Here is a 22,048-nt window from a genome sequence, read left to right as displayed (position 1 = left end):
TTAGGGCTGCATGCAGACCATTGGCCTTGTGCTCTCCACTCATGTTCTAAAATATTCATCAGGGCTGGTTCAAGAAATGTTGCTGCCTGAGGCCAAGAACAAGTTGATCATTCCTTTGGGAATCGTGGGGAAAATGGGTTTATATTCTTTTAGCTTGCAAGCTAGTATAGCACATAAAAACATAGGCTCATAACACCGAATTGCATAGAAAACTATATCTAAAAGAAAAGTATATCTTTTCACAAGTTATTTCATATGTTGGGTGATTGCAACCAAACAGTTGCGAGTAAAATCTTTTTTATAGTATTATTACTATTGATGGAGTCAATGCATTTGACCAAGTCAACAGAGCAGATAGCATTTTCTTTGTATTCTGTCAGCTGGAGGATATAACACTGCAAATCTGAAGACCATGCCTGTAATATCTGTGACTTGATGTAGTCTATATGTAAAAATTGATCCTGTTGCTAGAAGCCAAATCAATATAAAACATTCCAGTGCAGTGTTCTTTGCTGGGTTCTGTTTTAGTATAGTTTGAAGGCAGAGCAACATTGAAAACAGGCTTGAGCATCTTTGACTTAAGAAACTGTCCACAAATTGCTGATGGGCAAAATGTTTACTCCTATCTTTATATTGCATGCACCTGTAGAAATCTTTGCAACTGAAGGTATTTTTGAGAGAGACAATAGAATAACAGCAAAATGATCAGAACAGCCATACTTTACAGCCTATGCTTTGCAGTTTATGACAAAGTCTTTGATTGTGTAGATCAAAGTTTCTCAAACAGTGCTCCTCCAGATGTTTTGGACTTCAGCTCCCATAATCCCTAATAGCTGGTAAGCTCGCTGGGATTTCTGGGAGCTGAAGTCCAAAAGTGTTGAAGGAGTACAATTTGAGAGATACCGGTGTAGATCATGAACAACCTTGGATCACTCTTGAAGAATTGGGTGTGTTACAACATCTAATTGTTCTCATATGTAACCTGTACTTAGGACAAGAGGCTACAATCAAGGCAGAATATAGAGAAAGGGTGTCAGACAAGGCTGCACTTTAGCACCCTGTCTGTTTAGCTTATGCATTGAACACCTCTTACATAAAGATGAATTAGACTTGGAGGAAGGAGGTATGCAAATTGGTGGAGAGAACATTCATAGAATCATAGAATCATAGAATCAAAGAGTTGGAAGAGACCTCATGGGTCATCCAGTCCAACCCCCTGCCAAGAAGCAGGAATATTGCATTCAAATCACCCCTGACAGATGGCCATCCAGCCTCTGCTTAAAAGCTTCCAAAGAAGGAGCCTCCACCACACTCCGGGGCAGAGAGTTCCACTGCTGAACGGCTCTCACAGTCAGGAAGTTCTTCCTAATGTTCAGATGGAATCTCCTCTCTTGTAGTTTGAAGCCATTGTTCCGCGTCCTAGTCTCCAAGGAAGCAGAAAACAAGCTTGCTCCCTCCTCCCTGTGGCTTCCTCTCACATATTTATACATGGCTATCATATCTCCTCTCAGCCTTCTCTTCTTCAGGCTAAACATGCCCAGTTCCCTAAGCCGCTCCTCATAGGGCTTGTTCTCCAGACCCTTGATCATTTTAGTCGCCCTCCTCTGGACACATTCCAGCTTGTCAATATCTCTCTTGAATTGTGGTGCCCAGAATTGGACACAATATTCCAGATGTGGTCTAACTAAAGCAGAATAGAGGGGTAGCATTACTTCCTTAGATCTAGACACTATGCTCCTATTGATGCAGGCCAAAATCCCATTGGCTTTTTTTGCTGCCACATCACATTGTTGGCTCATGTTTAACTTGTTGTCCACGAGGACTCCAAGATCTTTTTCACACGTACTGCTCTCGAGCCAGGCGTCCCCCATTCTGTATCTTTGCATTTCATTTTTTCTGCCAAAGTGGAGTATCTTGCATTTGTCACTGTTGAACTTCATTTTGTTAGTTTTGGCCCATCTCTCTAATCTGTCAAGATCGTTTTGAATTCTGCTCCTGTCCTCTGGACTATTGGCTATCCCTCCCAATTTGGTGTCATCTGCAAACTTGATGATCATGCCTTCTAGCCCTTCATCTAAGTCATTAATAAAGATGTTGAACAGGACCGGGCCCAGGACGGAACCCTGCGGCACTCCAATTGTCACTTCTTTCCAAGATGAGGAGGAAGCATTAGTGAGCACTCTCTGTGTTCGTCCACTTAACCAATTACAGATCCACCTCACCGTAGTTTTGCCTAGCCCACATTGGACTAGTTTCCTTGCCAGAAGGTCATGGGGGACCTTGTCGAAGGCCTTACTGAAATCCAGGTACGCTACATCCACGGCATTCCCCGCATCTACCCAGCTTGTAACTCTATCGAAGAAAGAGATCAGATTAGTCTGGCATGACTTGTTTTTGATAAATCCATGTTGACTATTAGCGATGACTGCATTTGTTTCTAAGTGTTTGCAGACCGCTTCCTTAACAATCTTTTCCAGAATCTTGCCCGGTATCGACGTGAGGCTGACTGGACGGTAGTTGCTTGGGTCATCCTTTTTTCCCTTCTTGAAGATTTGGACCACATTGGCCCTCCTCCAATCTGCTGGAACTTCTCCCGTTCTCCAAGAACTCTCAAAGATGGTTGCCAATGGTTCCGAAATGACTTCCGCTAGTTCCTTCAATACTCTGGGGTGTAGTTGATCTGGCCCTGGGGACTTGAACTCATTAAGAGCGGCCAGGTATTCCTGGACGACTTCTTTCCCAATTTGGGGTTGGATGTCCTCCAATCCCTCATCCACTCCATCTTGCTGAGGTTGAAGACTCTCTTTTTGTGAGAAGACCGAGGCAAAGAAGGCATTAAGTAGTTCTGCCTTTTCCCTATCCCCTGTCAGCATTGCCCCATCTTCTCCTCGAAGAGGTCCTATCGCCTCCTTGTTTTTCCTTTTTCTACTGACATAAGAATAGAAGCCCTTTTTATTGTTTTTAATGTCCCTGGCAAGCCTGAGCTCATTTTGTGCTTTAGCCTTGCGGACCTTTTCCCTACAGGTGTTGGCTATTTGTTTGAATTCTTCTTTGGTGATTTCTCCCTTTTTCCACTTCTTGTGCATGTCTCTTTTGTGTCTTAGCACAGTTAGAAGTTCTTTGGACACCCATTCTGGCTTCTTTGCACTTGTCCTATTTTTTTTTTTTGTTGGCACGGTTTGCAATTGCGTCTTGAGTATTTCACTCTTGAGAAATTCCCATCCATCCGTAACTCCCTTGTCTTTTAGTATCTGTGTCCACGGAATGCTGCTCAGCGTTTCCTTCATTTTTTGGAAATCAGCTCTCCTAAAGTCCAAAATGCGGGTTTGACTTGTCTTAGTTTCGGCCTTCCTTTGTACCTCAAATTGCAGGAGCACATGGTCACTTGCCCCTAAGGATCCTTCCACTTCGACCGCATTAACAGTTTAAGATATGCAAATGACACAATACTGCTAGCCAAAAAAACAACAACAAAGTTTTGGAATGACTAGTGCAGAAAGTCAACAAAAATGTGCCAAGGCAGGCTTACTGTTTAACATGAAGATAATAATCATAATCATAATAATCATAATAATCATAATAATAGCCATAGATGACCCCTTTAACTTTAGCTCTGTAGCACTGTAAAGTTTATTGATTAGTCCACTGACCATATCAACAGTAAAAGACAAAAACATGAAAATACACAAATAGACACTAATCACCATCCTAAAACCCCTGTAATAGTGAACATACATTAAAACACAATTAAAACTTGATTAAGTTAAAAGTTAAAGATAATTAAAAATATCATAATTAAAGTGCCAAGGTAAAACTTCATATCACAGAAGTTAAGAACGAAGGTTAAAACAAAGATTAAAATAGACCATAACCATAACTTTAAGTAGCCAGTGAAGACATTCAAATAATCAAAGATTATCTATACCATGTCTCAGGCATTAACCAGAATGGAAAGTGTAATCAAGGAATCAGGAGAAGGCTCGGACTTGGAGAGGTAGCTGTGAAGGAACTAGACAAAATCATGAAGTGTAAAGCTGTAACACGTATTCCTGCCATCAAATTTCTGATTTCTGGTGTAGTTGTAAAAGCTGGACAGTGAAAAAATTGTTAAAAAGAGATTGAACTCTGGTGTTGGATGAGAGTCCTGTGGATACCACAAATTGCCAAAAGAAGCCAAAATAAATAAACTGAGGCTGTCATGCTTTGGACTCATCTCAAGAAGATATCACTCATAGAAAAGTCAATGAGGGAATGGAAAAGAGGAAGGCTTTATTACAAGTGGATAGACTCAAATCTCACTACCTCTGAGAATGCTTGCCACAGATGCAGGCGAAATATAAGGAGAAAATGCCTTTAGAACATGGCCATATAGCCCGAAAAAACCTACAACAACCCATGATATGTTAGGTTGCAGCACTTGAGCAGAGCTGTTGATAACAGGGTGACTTGGAGGTCTCTCACTGATAGGGTCACCATAAATTGAAGTTGACAGCAGTTAGAAACAACAAAATGCTTTACAAATATGAAATGTATCATCTCTAGAGTTCAGTCTACTTCATGACTAACTGTTAAGTCTTACAGAATACCGGTGAATAAGACAACCAAAATCATGCTCATTCCACAGAGCTGGAATAAGCATCTGTAAAAGTATTCTGTATATTTTACAGTATAGTGTAAAAGTATACTGTATATTGGCAATAAGAGAGTTCAGGTTCTGCAGCGTTATAACACCACCCTCCTCCCAAACTTTAATCTGATCTCATCAGTGGAGGAATATCTAAGACAAGTGGCCTACAACATCATCCTTACCTAATATTCATAACTTCTGCACCACACATTACAATTTTTAGAAGGAAAGTCCCAGTTTGTTCCTCCTACTTTTACCTTCCTCCTTTGTCCTCAGAGTATTTCAGTTGATGCAAAGAGTGTTCAAAATGAAAAAGTAGCTTGCATTCAATTAACTCAGTGTCAGGAAAAAGAATCTTGCCTTTCTAAGTAGAGCAAACTGCCCTATTCTCTCTTACCTTGTTTATCCCTCATTCATAATGTTTGTCATTTTGATAATGCTCTTATGTTGTTTGACACACATGTCCTTTTTCATGTTGGAGGATATGACAAAGCAAGGCTAGGGTTATGTAGTGTGAATACATCATCAAGCATAATTCAAGAAAGAAAGCCATGGTTAAATCTTAATGTCTGGTCAGGGTCAGGAAAAAAACTATCTTCATATTCAGTAAATAATCTGTTGAAGCTTAGGGTTTTATTTCCCCCCTGAAATAAATCAGTGGGCCTTTCCACACAGCTTTTTATCCCAGGATCCAATCTCAGATTATGTGCTTTAAAGTGGAAAATATGACTCCCCACTGTCAGATAACATGGGATAAACAGGTAATCTGGGATCAGATCCTGGGATATAGGAGCAGTGTGGAAGGGCCCTAACAGATCTCTTTTTGAGAGGAATCTATACAGAAAGCCATGGCACTTTTTTCTGGCTTGTCCCTAAGAGCTTACAGAGATATGATTCTATAACTATAAGTGGTCAATCTATAGTTGAAGTTGTACATTATTTTTTAAAAGCTTGCAAGACATTTTGGACATGACCTAAATATGAACTTAGTGATTTGCAGAGAAATATTGACTCTGAAGTTGCAGCAGGAAGAAAAAGAGTCCTTTTTTTGTAGTTTTGGGTTTTTCTGCCTTTAGAGTGTTTTGTATGTGCAAGAGCCCAGGTTCAAAGAAATAACTTGACCCTCAGTAATGCCTGTCACTTTGGAGTTATGCTTCACTTGTCTCAATTCTTTGAAGAGAAATGTCAGCAGCATCTATTGAAAACCCCTGGCAAAGGGAAAGAGAGTTATTGAAGAGACCTCTACAGAGTAATGACTATTTTATAATCCAAAGCATAGCAGTTCTTAAGAGAAGTTTGCCTTTCTATAGAGCCTAGCTAAATGTCCTAAGTGGACTCAAATTGTAAATTGTAAAATTTAAAATAAAAACAAAAGCACTGATTTTGAGAGGGAGCATAATTTAAAGCAGAGAAGCAGCTTGGAGAAGATAATGCTTCACCCTTCCTGTTATCATACTCAATCCTTCTCTGATTCTCTGCTTCAGATATCTTTAATTATCTGCTTTTAACCCCAGATGTTCCAGATTTGTTTTTTTGTGGTACAGAAGGCATTGGGAAGCATCTGCATGAAGAGGGAACTTGGAGACAGTTTTGAGAAGAAGCTGATGTATGCAAGAGCCAAGGGCTCATCCACACTGGGCAGTTTATCTGGATGTAAATGAGCTTGCAAGTGCTGGGGAGTGCAGTTGCTTCACTGGGGTGGTGCACATCTTATCTCCGCCATATCACCACCACCATCATTGCTCTTAACTGGCCATGGAGCTCAGTGTAAGCTTCTGGCATCTGTGTTACCAGTATCAGAAGGGAGAAGATTCCCCTACTTCTTGCTGGTCATATGTGTGCCCCTTTCTGACACTGGCATAACCACCTATGCAACTGGGAAGTGTGAGGGGAGGACATCCTCTCATGTGGGTGCCTCTGCTAATGTCAGAACAGGACACCTGCAGACCAGTTGCTGGTTGTGTGGCCTCCCTATTCTGCTGTCAGCAGAAACACGTATGATGGCTAGGAGTGGTGGTAATATGCTCATGATCCATCTGGATAACAGATCATGTTAATTGGGTCTGATCAATGGTCCAGACTGGCTCAATGCTGCAGGATTTTTGAGAGTTTCCAACAAGTTCCAAGGTTTCCCCTGGTTATGCTTAAAAGTGGGGCAAAACCAGTTTAAACCCAACTTACACAGATATTCATCAGAAGTAGACATAAGGCTACAATTGTAAAACAAGAAAAACAAAAACAATGGCATTTACAAGTTCTTATTCTTACAAGCTTTTTAACACCTTAGCTTCCTAAGAAAGTATTACCCTTGACAGATAAATATATGGTTTCCAACTTCTGTCCATGACCATTGTGGTTGGAAATGAGAATTTGAGTCTTGAAAATTATACATGCCCATGAAAGTTGCTGGGTGGCTTTATTCCAGTTGCCACTTACCTGACAGGACTAAAATAAGGCTGTTGCAGCACTCTGAGCCCCTTAAAAGAAAAGTAAGGTACACATTTAGAAAGCAAAGTGCCTTGAAAATTATAGAAGTTTTAATATGTTATTTACAGTCTTGTTTTCTTTATTTTCACAGCACACTTTGCAAAAAGAAAGAAAACATCTCTTTGGTTTACAATTTCTCTTTTGGTGGTGTCAGTTTTCATATTGACTATAGGCCTTGCAGCTACCACAAGAACAGAAAATGTCTCCGTGGGTGGCTACTATCCAGGAATAATTGTAAGTAAAGTGGGAATTAATTTTCTCAGTGCTGTATTCATAGTGCTATCTTGTATATTGATCTAGACACAGCCAATTGTAGTAAACCCTATTGGTGTGTATGATGCTAGAGTGACATCATTTTTGTGACCTGTGGTAAAGGAAGCATGTTTAGGTGGAGAAGAGTTAGAGCAAAATACAACACAAAATCCAAGAAAGAGCTAATGGTTTACCTTTATTGGTCAACTCAAATGAAAAAAATACATCATATAAGCTTTTGAGTCTTTATATTATTATTATTATTAATGTTTATTTATACCCCACTTTTCTCTCCACAAGGAGACTCAAAGCGGCTTCACTGGCTCCTTCATTAGGCAAAGATGGTAAAAAATCATACAGATGAGACAAAATGTAAACCTGTGACTCTAATATCAGTATTTTTCTTCTCCTGTATGATTTTAAACATCTTTTTTCTTGATGAAGAAGACAGTAAAACTTCAAAAGGTTTTTGCTTTTGGGTTGGCTAATAAAGATATTGCTCTTTGTAGTTTGTTGATTTTATGGTACTGTATGGCTGAAAAAGGTTTTGTGAGATTTAGTGCCACCAATATTTAACCTATGTGTGTAAATGGGAGGCTCATTTTAATACATTGGGTTATTTAATAATCTCAGATATAAACTTGGGGGAAAGGTAGATTATACAGGACTTCATTGTGAGTACTTTGAAGATTATTATAACTCTTAGTTATAGTTCTCTGAAATTAAGGAAGATTTTATAGGTAAAGGTAAAGGCTTTCCCCTTGACATTAAATCTAGTTGTGTCCGACTCTGGGGGGTGGTGCTCATCTCCATTTCTAAGCCGAAGAGCCGGTGTTGTCCATAGACACCTCTTAGGTCATGTGGCTGGCATGGCTGTATGGAGCACCGTTACCTTCCCGCCGGAGAGGTACTTGTTGATCTACTCACATTTACATGTTTTCAAACTGCTAGGTTGGCAGAAGCTGGGGCTAACAATGGGATCTCACCCCGTCTCGCGGATTTGAACCGCCAACATTTTGGTCAGCAATATTTAATAGAGATAGTTAAATTATTCCCTGCTGTGTTAATCATAGATTAATGATGCCTTATCAAACAAGATCAAGTTTAAGATAATGCTTGATTCCAGGCCTGGTCCACAGGCCTTTAGGCAAAAGACAAGGGTGCAGATTTTTCAGATTTGGTGACTCCATTTGAGCTCAAATTGTAGAATAGCTTTTGGCTACAATGTGCAAAGTTAATTGATTTTTTTTGTTGCAACTTGCAAAAACTTTAAGAGGGTAGTTACTTAGTTTCCTCCTTCCCACCCAGAGCTCACCCTCCAATCCTCTCTCCAGCACCTTCTTTGCTAGAAGCAAGTAGGCTAAGTTAAATTATTCCTACCCCATCTCCATATATAAGTGATAAGGAAGGATATTCTCATTTCTTCTTTCAGCTAAGATGTCTGTTTTAATTTCCAAGCAATGTGCTCTTTATGTGTGGATTTGAATGACAAGCTGTGAGCAACTGCAGTTGGTACTTAATTCATCCATAGGGGTCATCTGTAGAGTTAAGGCCCTGAGATTATTCTGATCTCCCAAACAGGTGGTTATATATGCACTCTGTTTTTGTTTTGTTATTTATTAATCTCTTTCTGTTTAATATGTAAATACTTTATACTGAGTTAGATAGTTGGCCTGTCTAGTCCAGGGCAAACTTCTTCATCTGATAGCAACTTTCTTCATGCTTATTTTCAATCATTTGTCTGAAACTCTTTAAAACTGAGATCCCTAAAATTATATACATGAAGCAGATGCTCAAATACTGAGCTGTGGTTCCTTGCGTGTTTTCGCATTCATGTCCCCTATATTTTTAAAAATTGCTGTATACGCCATACCTAGCTGACTCAGATTCTTATTTCTTGACATAGCTTGGCTTCGGATCTTTCCTAGGGATTATCGGTATCCATCTGGTAGAGAACCGGAAGCAAATGGTAAGCAAATCTTGTATTTAAAACCTTTCAAAGAAATCTAAACATTTAAAAGACGTACTAAACCTTGATCCGTACAGGCCTCTGCTAAATGTTCTGCTAAATACAGTAATGAGAAATTGCTTTAAAAAAAAATCTGCTGATGCAGTTTAAACACTGAGCTCCACAAGGTGGTTCATCTTGGATTGTTGTGAGTTTTCCGGGCCATATGGCCATGTTCCAGAAGCATTCTCTCCTGATGTTTCACCCTCATCTATGGCAGGCATCCTCCAAGGTTGTGAGGTATATTGGAAACCAAGCAAGGGAAGTTTATATATTTGTGGACCTCTCTTGTTTAGTTTCCAATATGTCTCACAACCTCTGAAGATGCCTGCGGGCAAAACATCAGGAGAGAATGCTTCTGGAACATGGCTATACATCCTGGAAAACTCACAGCAACCCAGTGATTCAGGCCATGAAAGCCTCTGACAACACATGGTTCATCTTGCTTTCTTTGTGAGCATCTGATGATGTGGCCTGGGTTGTTTGCTGTGGGTATGTCCAATTTTTCCCCCATTCATCTCTTTCCAGTTTTATTTTTATTTTGACATCTTCATGTTTACTGCGCTTACATGCTGCTTTGTTGTTGTGTGCCTTCAAGTCATTTCTAATTTTACTACCCTATATTCTTATGCCTGCACATTCCCAGGTATTTTTAACCTGGTGTAAATCTAAGAATCCATTGGTCATCCAATGGATTCTGATGCAAATGAAAGTTAACATGGAAAAGCATTATGTAGAGTATTGAATGTGACAGCAATACTGTACTAGAGTGATTATCCTTTCCCCCCAAAACTGAGGACTTGATTATTATTTTTCTTTCTCCATGGTGGAGCTAGAATATAATAAGGCACCTCCACAGTTTTGATCCGCACGCGTAGCTTTATTCCTGCAGGTGTTAGATTAACCATCTGTGCTGCTTACGAAAACCTAACAGTTGAAGCGACACATTCATAAAACAGTTGAAGCAACACATCATAAAATATTCTGATAGGTCATGTCCTTTTCATAAAATGCTGAAAACTAACAATTTGGAAAGCCAAAATATGGTCATCAATTATATGCTTGGTTTTGTGGGCTCAACTAATGAAGTAAGAATGGGGTTTGAGAACACCCTTTTTTTTTGAAGAGACACCTGAGAACAAAATTAGTATCTTCAGTCTTTACAGAAGCAAAATATTTTTCAGTCTAGACCTTGGCTGAAGGAGGGCTATATAATCACAGATATCAAAGTTTGGAATACACACGCCTTCAGTAAATCTCTCTAGGAAGCAAAGTTTGTCTTGGTTTTGTTGATTGATACAACATGAGTGCTCAGTACTAGAATTTTTCAGTGGCCTTCTCTATGGCTGCCAGAATGGCCCCTCGGAAGCTAAGATCACAGCAGTAATTCTCCAAACCACCATCAATCCCTCAGGAACTCTCATCAAACTTACTCAGTATAACTACAACCTATATCCTACCCCCATTGCATTAACCACCAGACTCTAATTACAGTGGCTTAACTCTTTTACAGGTGGTCAGGCCAGAGGTATTATCACTTAGGAAATGCCAGGCAATTTTCAAATTGTCAAAGTACCACTTCAGACTTTGGGTAAAGGCTTACCTGATATAATGCTCCTATTTATCCAAGCAAGATTATGCTTGTTCCTTGGAATATTTGCTCAATGCCATATTCATTTTGTCCTTGTATGAGCAAATCAATTATTTTGAAGATTCAGGAGGTCCCAGTGGTGCAGCGGGTTAAACTGCTGAGCTTCTGAACTTGCTGACTGAAATGTTGGTGGTTTGAATCCGGGGAGTGGGGTGAGCTTCCGCTGTTAGCCCCAGCTTCTGCCAACCTAGCAGTTCAAAAACATGCCAATGTGAGTAGATCAATAGGTACCACTCCAGCGGGAAGGTAATGGCACTCATGCAGTCATGCCAGCCACATGACCTAGGAGGTGTCTATGGACAACACCGGCTCTTTGGCTTAGAAATGGAGATGAGCACCACCCCTCAGAGTTGGACACAACTAGACTTAATGTCAGGGGAAAATATTTACCTTTACCTATCTTCAGCACTTGTATTGAAACACATTTTAAAATGTTTTCTCAGGTTCATACTGATGATCATTCAGACAAAAAGGATATTTCAGGGGTTTAAAAGTTGTAAAAAGTGACCCTCTCTCCCACTCAAGAGTCATTTTACAGTTAGGTAATTACAACTCCTATTACTCATTAGAAACCCATTGCAATTGTACCCTTTGCTGCAGCTAGAATAGACATAAATGAATAATGAACACCCAGTACCCATGACATAATCATATCTCTGGTGTGACAGCTCTCCAGTGAAGTCTCAATTACAGCAGTGCTATTATTGAGGCACCGACCTTTGGAAAGAATAGGCTGACGGGGCATAAATTGTGAGGCGTCATGCCTAGTGCAGCGATAAGTTACCTTAATAGCCAAGGAGTGGGCACCCATGCAGGGGTTTGTGTATTTCAGTATTTTACGAGGAAGGTGGAGTTCACATTTCAGGACATTTGTGACTGGCAACATCCCTGGAAAATGTGTCAAAGTAAATGAATGGCTGATGACTGATCCAGGTCTTACCATCTCACTCTGGCACAAGCTGACAATGCAGGTGCCTCAGTACTGATAGCTGTACTTCAGGCAGAATGTGATCAGGCTCAGTTTTGTGAATACCCTTCCTACAGTATTAGATCTGTATGGCTCTTTAGTTGTCATAGCAGCAGACATATTTTCTCTGGTCATGATTTTGGCATTTACTGAAAATGCTTGAACACTGTGGAAAGAGATGAAGCACTTTCTTGAAATTCTGCCATTTTGCAATATATAGTAATACTAATAAATTTTATCGATTAGCCCTTAGGCCATATCACAATACCAAACCAAACAAAAAGGTTTGATAAAACTTGATTACACTCTATATAATAAGTTAAGTAAAACCGAGGAGCCCCTGGTGGCGCAGCGGATTAAAGCACTGATCTGCTGAACTTGTTGATCAAAAGGTCGCAGGCTCGAAGTCGGGGAGCGGAGCAAGCTCCCTCTGTCAGCCCCAGCTTCTGCTGACCTAGCAGTTTGAAAACATACAAATATGAGGACATTAATAGGTACCGCTTTGGCAGGAAGGTAACAGTGCCCCATGCAGTCATGCCGGCCACTTGACTTTGGAGGTGTCTATAGACAGCACCGGCTCTTCGGCTTAGAAATAGAGATGAGCACCAACCCACAGAGTCGGACACAACCGGATTTAATGTCAGGGGAAAACCTTTACCCTACCTTTAAAACACTTATAACAATACAGTAGCAATATATAGAAAACAAGCTTTCATTTGTTTTTCCTGATCTTCAGGTTTAGAAAAATCTGGAATTAAATCACAATTTCTCATAGAATCATAGAATCATAGAATCATAGAATCAAAGAGTTGGAAGAGACCTCATGGGCCATCCAGTCCAACCCCCTGCCAAGAAGCAGGAATATTGCATTCAAATCACCCCTGACAAATGGCCATCCAGCCTCTGCTTAAAAGCTTCCAAAGAAGGAGCCTCCACCACACTCCGGGGCAGAGAGTTCCACTGCTGAACGGCTCTCACAGTCAAGAAGTTCTTCCTAATGTTCAGATGGAATCTCCTCTCTTGTAGTTTGAAGCCATTGTTCCGCGTCCTAGTCTCCAAGGAAGCAGAAAACAAGCTTGCTCCCTCCTCCCTGTGGCTCCCTCCTCCCAGTATCCATTCTGGAATATGGCCATGTGTGAATTTGGATTCTAATTAAGTGGACTCTGATTAGGATGGTTCACTTTCATAACAGAATTACTGACAGGCATAATAAAATTGCTAAGGCCTTATGTTTGACAGCCTCCATTTCTTTCCTCTTCAATCATATTACATTATCTCATCTCCTTTCCTGTTTGTGAGGTAGTGAGTGTTTTTAACAGTAGCACTTTATTTAAAATTTAATACAGGACATATTCTGAGAAGTAAATTTAGAAACAAATGATGTAAGTTTGGTTACGCCAAGGAGCAATGTAGTACTACAATAATTTTCATGCATTACATGTAATGTAGGACTACAGTGATTTCCATAATTTTTGATGCATTCAGGATCATGCATGGAAGGAATTTTATCTCTCCAATAAGCTACAGAGTGAGTAGGCAAAACAGAGTGTATTAATCCAAACTATATATTACTGGCACTTGGCATCTTCTGAATTATAACACTTATTGCAAGTAGGAGAACTGGCACATTTTAAAGTAAAGGTAAAGGTAAAGGTTTCCCTTAACATTAAGTCTAGTCGTGTCCAACTCTGGAGGGTGGTGCACATCTCAATTTCTGAGCTGAAGAGCCATCATTGTCTGTAGATGCCTCCATGGTTATGTGGCTGACATGACTGCATGGAGCGCTGTTACCTTCCTGACAAAGTGGTACCTATTGATCTCACATGTTTTCAAACTGCTAGGTTGGCAGCAGCTGGGGCTAACAGTGGGAGATTACTCTGCTGCCCAGATTCGAACTGCCAACATTTTGGTCAGCAAGTTCAGCTGCTCAGCAATTTAACCTGCTGCACCACTGGGAGCTCCTAGCACGTTTTAAAAGAAAGCCTCATTTAGCCAAGGGCTGGACTAGGATTCTGAGAGATCAGCATTCAGATATTTGCTCAGCCATGGAAACCTTCTGAGTGACCTTGGGCAAGCTTTACTCTCTTAGCCAATGAAGAAGGCAGTGGCAAATCTCTTCTGAATAAATCTTGCCAGGGGAATCTAAGATAAGGATCCAAGAGGTGTCTTGAAGGCACACACTACTACCAACAATCTTTTGATACACTAAAGTATACGTTTGACTACAATATGGGATATTTGCCAAATGGTTTGCTTTTGACTACAAGCCAAATGGCCAGGCATGTGAAAGAATCAATAGTAGGACTACAATAACTGCATGGAATGCATAACACATGCCTGTTTTTTTCTTTTCGTTCTAGCTGATAGCATCTATTGTGTTCATCAGTTTTGGAGTGGTGGCAGCCTTCTGTTGTGCAATTGTTGATGGTGTGTTTGCAGCACGACACATAGTAAGTATGATGTTTGATATTATGTTCTCTCCTGTTTACACACAAATGTTTGTAACTGCTAATCATTTTTGAATGTTTGATATCTAATCACTTAGTTCATTAGACCATGGTTACTCTATTTAATGAAGAAATAGACATAGTGAACTTAGGTTTTCATACAAATAGTCCCACTAAATTCCTTGTGGTTCCCAAACAGTTTTACTTATATCTAGTCCTGTTGGCAGAAACCCTTTAAGGAACTATATTGCTATGAAAATGTCAGCTGCTTGAATTACATTATTCATCATTCACTATATAGATAGGAACTATAATTGAGAATTGGGTTTAAAACATACAAAGGAAACATTATTGGGGGGGAAATAGTTTAAAAACAATGTATGTGGCAGACCTATTCTTTGCCACAGATTTTAAAAAGTGTTTTGGTGTGGATTTTGGCACTGTCTGGAAGCACCATGAGACTGTTGTCCTTTTGAAGCCACACCATTGAGTCTGCAAGGCCTGAGCAGGCCTGCCTATGATAGATAGTCTCTCATTCATTGGATCACTGTAAGTCGAGGTAGACTTAACAGTGGATAACAAAAACAATGTCAAAGAGAGGTTCTGTTCAGAAAGAATCAACATGGATTCTGAAAAGATTTTTAAAAACTTTTTGAGATTGTCAATAAACATTTATGAATGGAGTGATGTCAATCATGTTTAATTAGACTTCCAAAAGCTTTTGACAAAATACACCACCAAAGTCCGTCACTTATAGTATAGACGAAGTACTCTTCTGGAGTGTTAACTGGTTGAAGTAGAAGAAACAGAGTAACAGAAGTTGTGTGGAGGCATGTGAGCAGGGAGGTCCCTCAGGAATCTGTATAGAGATGAGTGCTTTTAAACTTGCTCATAGATTATCTGGAATTGGAGATGACTAGTGAAGTGGCTAAATTTACCAATGACCCTTAATTATTTAGGATACCAAGAAAGAAAAGAGATTACAAAGAGCTCCAAAATGATCTCTCTGAACTGGGGAAAGGACAATTTAATGGTAAATGAGATACACTATAAGCAAGTATAAAATGTTACATATGGAGTAAAAAAAAAAAACTTCAGCTATTCACGGATGAGTGAACACCAGTGGATGAAGATTTGAAAATAAGAATGAAATAAAATAAAAATCAAACTTTCAGTAACAGTCTCCTTGTGGATATCTATGGTGCCATCACACTTTACAAAAAGTTACTGAATTTGACTATTATTAAGTTTAGTAACAACAGTTATGTCAAAACAATGAAAAAAGATTTTATGTTCTTCATCTTCGTTTATAAGAGCACTTGAAGCATCTAACAAGTCTGAATGGTGCGAGATTCAGGACTCTTAAATAATTTGGTGTATCCAAGAGGGTGAAAAATGGAATCATTTAGAGATTCAACAGAGACAATTTTTCTACTATCCAAAATAGCTTTTAAACTTTATTTATGGGGGCAGCGCAGGCAGGGGAAGGACTCCAATAAATTCTGCTCACTTTCATAATGGACTTGTTAAAGATTGAATTATGAAAGATTTTCCAAAATTCTCACGCTGTGTCTCAAAACGATCAGGTGGTAAATATTTTGTGCATTCCAGAACATTTTAAAAAACAAAACACGAGCCAAAACTCAAGGCAAATATTAGTATCCCATAAGAAACCTACAGTGGCATGAAATGATATCAAATTTACTTTAATTGAGACAATCAGTGTGGTGTAGGGTTTGAGCACTGGATTAAGACTCTGGAAACTAGCATTCTATCTCATTTGGTCATGGAAACCCACTGGGTTTCTTGGACATGTCAAACTCTCTGAGAACCTTTCTACACATCACCTAAAATGCGGAAGTTAGCAGATTAAAAGGGGGTTTGTGGCTAACTGATACTAGCTGTAGATCTGCACTGATTCGCAGCAACAGATGAAAAACATGTGTTAAAAAGATGCGTTTATATCCTGATTCCGGCCTTAAAATGTGCATATTTTCATCACTGTATATCCCTGCAGTCATTCAAAACACTGATTCCCCTCCATCCTGTGGAGAGCCCTCCAGCGTACATGTACTTTTTAAAAGCCCGAAACAGCTGATCAGCTGATTGGGGGGCTGTTAAATGGACACACAGGTGACTCAAGGGAAGCACAAGTGGGAAGCAATTAGAACTCTCTGAAACCCTTTATTTTAATATTTATAATATTAAACAGAGCTTGAATTAAGGGTTGAGGGAAGAGAGATCCTGCAGAAGTTTTTTTAAAAAAAAATCCCCCTGTATGTGCTGAACTGTATATGCGCACATGCAAATCTACTTATTTTTATATTAAGATATTTCCATGTGTGCATTTACAGTCCAGTGCATAATGGAGTATTTTTTTTAAAAAAAAATGCTTCTGCTGGATGTCCCTTGTCTGCCCTACATCTTGTTCTGATGAAGAGGAGACCTGTGAAGATAGCAGGGGAGCCAATCCCAGGACTAACAGATCTGTGTGGGGAGTCACTTCCCGGGTCCCCCCCCCTCCCCCAATTTAAAACTCAGATTTTGGCACTGAGCCTTTGAGGAAGGCAAGGCAAACCCCTTTGGAACAGATCTTGCCTGTGATAGATTCACCTTACAGTTAAGTCGTAAAACTATTTGAAGACACACAACAATCATAAATGAAATATATATGGCATTTTATTTGTATTGCAATAGTAATAATAATGGACAATGAAAAAATGTGTTATTTGTCTCTTCTTCTTAATGAAGTCTTTGTTTAAGGCAACAAAAAGTATTTAGTCTGTATGTTCTGGTGAAAGAAAGATAGTTATAAGAACAGAAGCACATATGATTTGCTCAATTCTGAGGGAAAACACTTCACTCAATAGAAAATACTATGGAAAACCACTTACAAAATTAGAAGCTTATTTGAAAATTCCTCGATTGAAAGTACTCCTGTCTCATTTGAGAAAGAATAATGCATACAGATATAATTTGCTATGTTAAGTACACTTTATCATTTGTGTATTCAAAACCATTTTTCACCTTTCAAAAAAAAAAGCTGAATGCCTGCATCAAATGAAATAAATACAGCTGGAAGTAGCTTGTAATTATGTTAGTTCAGAAGGAAAGGGGATCGGAGCAAATTACAGGAATCCATTATATGTGAATCATGTTTGTTTGAGCTATCTCGTTACCTAGCAGTGAAGCTACCCCATCTTTGAAAATCTGGATACTTTTACAACTCAAAACAAAACAGAAAATCCTTCCACAACAACATACTGCACTTCCTTGCTTGAGAGGAATCCCTTGAGAGGAATCCCTTAGGATTACTTTTTACCGTTCAGGAAGAAATAACATTTTTAAGGGACACCTCTTCCCTTAAAAGACCATTTACCTGAAATTAACATTTTGTAAAATGGAAAATCTCCTAGGCCTATACAAGGATCCCAATATCTTGTACCATTACCAGTGAAAGTTAATATCGATGCCTGTTACTCTGAGGCTGAATACCAGATAAAGGTAACATGAGTTTCCAGAAGAAACCAGAGAAGGTAAACAGAGCAAGTGGATAAACTAGTGCTAGTCATTAAGAAGTGATTATGCGTATGGTACTTGTTTGTAAACCACCTCAAGTTACTGTAAACCGCCTCGAGTTGCCTCCAGGTTGAGAGGGGCAGTATATAAATATGGTAAATAAATAAAATAAATAAATACTTGGTCTTATAGATGTAGCACAAGAAACTGGTACAGGGTCAGGAATTTAACCAAATGGACAGTTGGTTGATCCTAAAACCTGAGGAGAGCCATTCTGAATGAGATGAAAGCTTTGTTTATTTAATTTATATCTCATTAACATTCTGCTTATTCAGTGACAAGTATGGTTGTAGAAGGGCACTTCACCTCAATCCAACAGCCACTGAGCAGGCAGCTTCATATGGTGAAACTCCTGCTATTTATCATGGTCTGGCTGATTGATGGTCCTTTTGTTGTTGAATACCTTCAAGTAATTTCTGATGTATGGTGCCCCTAAGAAGAATCTATAATGGAGGGTGTTTTTTTTTTTTGCAAGATTAATTCAGAGGGAGTTTGCCATTGTGTTCCTCTCAGTTTTAGACAGTGTGATTTGCCAAGATCATGCAATGGGTTTCCATGCTTGGATGGAAATTGAGACCTCATCCCATGAGCAAGGTGAAAGTGGGTGAAAGTCAAGGGAACTATCTTTCTCTGTTCCCTCCTGCCAAGGTCCGTCATCTGGGACAGCCAGCCATCCCAAGTCCTTTCCCTGTCAAAGTCTTCCACCACTTTTCCCCATTTGGATTTGGCTAGCATCCGACTTCTTAAAACATATTTTGGGCTCAGTTTCCAAGTGCTGCAGAAACGGAGTCCCATGGAGACCTACCAGAAATGTCCGTACATTATGTGATGGCATCTGTGGGATTCCATTTCTGAAGTGTATGGAAACGGAGCCCAGAATCCATGGGATGAGGTCCTTGAACTCTATTTTCCAGAAATATGGTCCAATGTTCAAACCACAACACAACATAGAACCAAGATGGTTTATATTTCATGCCAATGCTAGATTGTCTAAAGGCACAAAATCCTGTGTGCGAACCTTTAAAATACATAAGGAGCAAATCCTAGACAGTTTAATAGTCTAGGTCTCAGCATGAGAGCCTGATGTTTCTCAGTTTAACTTTTGAACCTCTGAAAATATATATACACTTGGCATTTTTATCTATCCCATTGTAACTTGTTTTAGTACCAAATACATATAGGAATGTGCCAATAAAACAAATTAGATACTTTTCTTTCTCTTTCTTTTTATCAAGTTGTAATCCATGTGAATTAATTTTGTAGAAATCAGTAAAAACAAGTGTGTTGTTTTCAGTGGTACTCTTTTTAATAGCTGACTTTACCACCTCATTAGTCGGGGTTTGGGAAGTATCCTAGGACACTTCCCCACCAGTCCAGCGATGGATGGACACCTTGCAGGACTTCTGGAGGAGGTCTCATCCACAAGTGAAATGAAAGCATTGTACGATGCTTCCTTCCCAACATGGAAGCCTGCCATATTGTGCTTACTCCAATGGAGCCAGAACGGATCATCACCACTCGAGCGAAGTCCCTCATGTGATGGCATGTGGGGCGATGGAATTGACCCGTTGCCTTTTTCTTCTTCAGCGAAGCCAAAGGCAGATTAACTGCAATGAACTGGATTATATGACATTGTAGACTCCTATAACCCAGTTCAATACTGTTCAATCTGCATTATATGAGTTTACACTGACAATTATAATGCAGTTCAAACTGGATTATATGGTAGTGTAAATGGGGCCTGATTTCATGATGTTACCTAGTGAACTCTGTCTGAAACAATAGAAAAATGCCAGAAATATTTTTCCTCTCCTAGGACATCTAACATATGATAAAGCAGTAGGCCAAATGAATATTTGGGTTAGAATAATATTGATTTTGTTTTCAAAGAGTTCATTCCACCCCTCAGCCCCCCAAAACAAACTGGAACCTTTGCTCTTCCTTGGACAAACTATTGTTTTTCCATTTAAATGTATGTATTAAAATATTATAGGAAAAACTCATTTCGTAAAACAATATTGTTTATTACCTTTCCCTAAAGATGTACTGTTTCTTTGATAAATACTATGGTATTAAGAAATCATCTTCAATATAATATGCATTGCCTCTCCTCAATTAAATTAGCAAATCACCCTGAGGAAAAGGTTGACTGTATTTGCTTTTTTCTGTAGTGCTGCATGATACAAAATCATAGTTAATTATTTTAATATAATTTCCATCCTGGGTGAGTCATTAATATAATTGGCTGACTCATATGATAGTTTTGAAAAAAGAAAAAAAATAGAATCAATCATTCTTAATGGGAAAATAATGCTAGTTCATTTTCAAAATTTAGGTATTTTTTTAATTTATATTTTTGTTTAAAGTGGTGTGATTTGATTTTAATTTTTTAATTTTATTTTAGGAAGAATACCTAAACTATGGATAAATATGTCTGGGTTGAATATTTTATTGTTTATATATATATGTTGAATATTTTATTGTGTGTGTGTGTGTGTGTATATATATGTGTGTGTGTGTGTGTGTGTGTGTATGTATAATACACACACACACACAATTACTGTGGTATATTTTTGTTTTGAAAATGTGTGTCTAGTTCTATGGAGTATTGGCTATTTTAACTCCTAGATTCTAAAATGGTGGGGCGAGATCCCTGCTGATCAAGGGGCATGCCAATGACTTCAAGGCACACACACACACACATGCTCTAATTAAATCACAACCAATCTAAGGAATTCTTTGTGCATATAGGTGCATATATACTGTAGAATTAATGCAGTCTGGCGCCACTTTAAATGCTGTGGCATAATGTTGTGGAATCCTGGGAGTTGTAGTTTGGTGAGGCACCAGCACTCTTTGGCAGAGAACGCTCAAGACCTTGCCTAACCACAACTTCCATGATTTGATAGCATTGATCCATGGCAGTTAAAATAGCATTTTACCTTTCTTGCAACCCACTTGCTTTGTAGAAGTTTTGTTAGCGTTAATTGCTTCTTAAATATGTACTTTAACAATTAGAAATTTATTGTCGAAGGCTTTCATGGCCGGAATCACTAGGTTGCTGTGAGTTTTCCAGGCTGTATGGCCATGTTCCAGTAGCATTCTCTCCTGATGTTTTGCCCACATCTATGGCAGGCATCCTCAGAGATTGGGGGATCATAGATGTGGGCTAAACATACATAGTGTCTTACATTGTACATCTAGGATACACCTGGCTCCCTCTAGAGGGCAGACTTTCTCTTTCTAACATTGGAAATGCATTAATTAACACTTTGAAATACTGTATATACAGGGTAGTTTAAAAAGTCACAATGGTCATTCCGTATTTAATAACATTTTTATTTTTGGTTTGTAATCTACAGTACCATAGCATCATATGCAGTATTTGTAGGAAATAAAATTACATTATGTGTAAAACCTTCTCAAACTTTTTCCTCCAAAAAGTTATTAAACCATCATATACATTTTAGCCAACCCTACATATACTAAATGTACAACTGATTTGTTAATTTTGCTCTTTTAGCACTCCCAGCTTACTTAATTGAATCCATCCTTCTGGAATACTGTCTTCCTCTTTTCCTAGTGTCTTCGATTTTGCAAAGTACTATTGTCTTTTTTGATGAGTCACGTCTTCTCATGAGATGTCCAAAGTACAACAATTCTCAGTTTAGGTATCCTGCTTTTTAGGGAGAGTTCAGGCTTTATTTGCTCTCGAACCCATTAATTTGTCTCTTTTTAAAAGCACTACACGGCATCAGCAGAATTATTTTCTAGCACCGTGTTTCAAATACATTGATTTTCTTCCTGTCCAAATTTCACAACTATACATAGAAATGAGAAATGATCCTAACTTTACTCTTCAGTGATCTATCTTGACACTTCATGATCTTGTCTACTTCTTTCATAGCTGCCCTTCCAAGTCCTAGTTGTTGGAGGTGGTAGATGTAAATAAATAAAAGCTTTACCACTGTTTCTGAACCAAAATATACCCTGCAGTATAATAATGTGTCAGCCAGATTTGTGTAACAAG

The 22,048-nt window shown here is 38.9% G+C and overlaps 1 protein-coding gene across 1 annotated transcript in view; it reads left to right on the top strand.

Moving 5' to 3' along the window:
• Positions 1-22,048, top strand: part of TMEM255B (transmembrane protein 255B) — a 42,383-nt gene that overhangs the window by 9,149 nt on the left and 11,186 nt on the right. Inside the window, exons 2-4 of the mRNA XM_060766879.2 lie at positions 7,206-7,348; positions 9,273-9,335; positions 14,353-14,442. Coding sequence (XP_060622862.1) covers positions 7,206-7,348; positions 9,273-9,335; positions 14,353-14,442 — 296 coding nt within the window. The remainder of the gene's footprint in view (positions 1-7,205; positions 7,349-9,272; positions 9,336-14,352; positions 14,443-22,048) is intronic.

This window comes from Anolis sagrei, chromosome 3, assembly GCF_037176765.1.
Source record: "Anolis sagrei isolate rAnoSag1 chromosome 3, rAnoSag1.mat, whole genome shotgun sequence".
In the NCBI taxonomy this organism is placed as follows: Eukaryota; Metazoa; Chordata; class Lepidosauria; order Squamata; family Dactyloidae; genus Anolis; species Anolis sagrei.
Note: the sequence above shows the minus strand (reverse complement) of the source record. Positions and strands in the feature narration are given on the sequence as shown.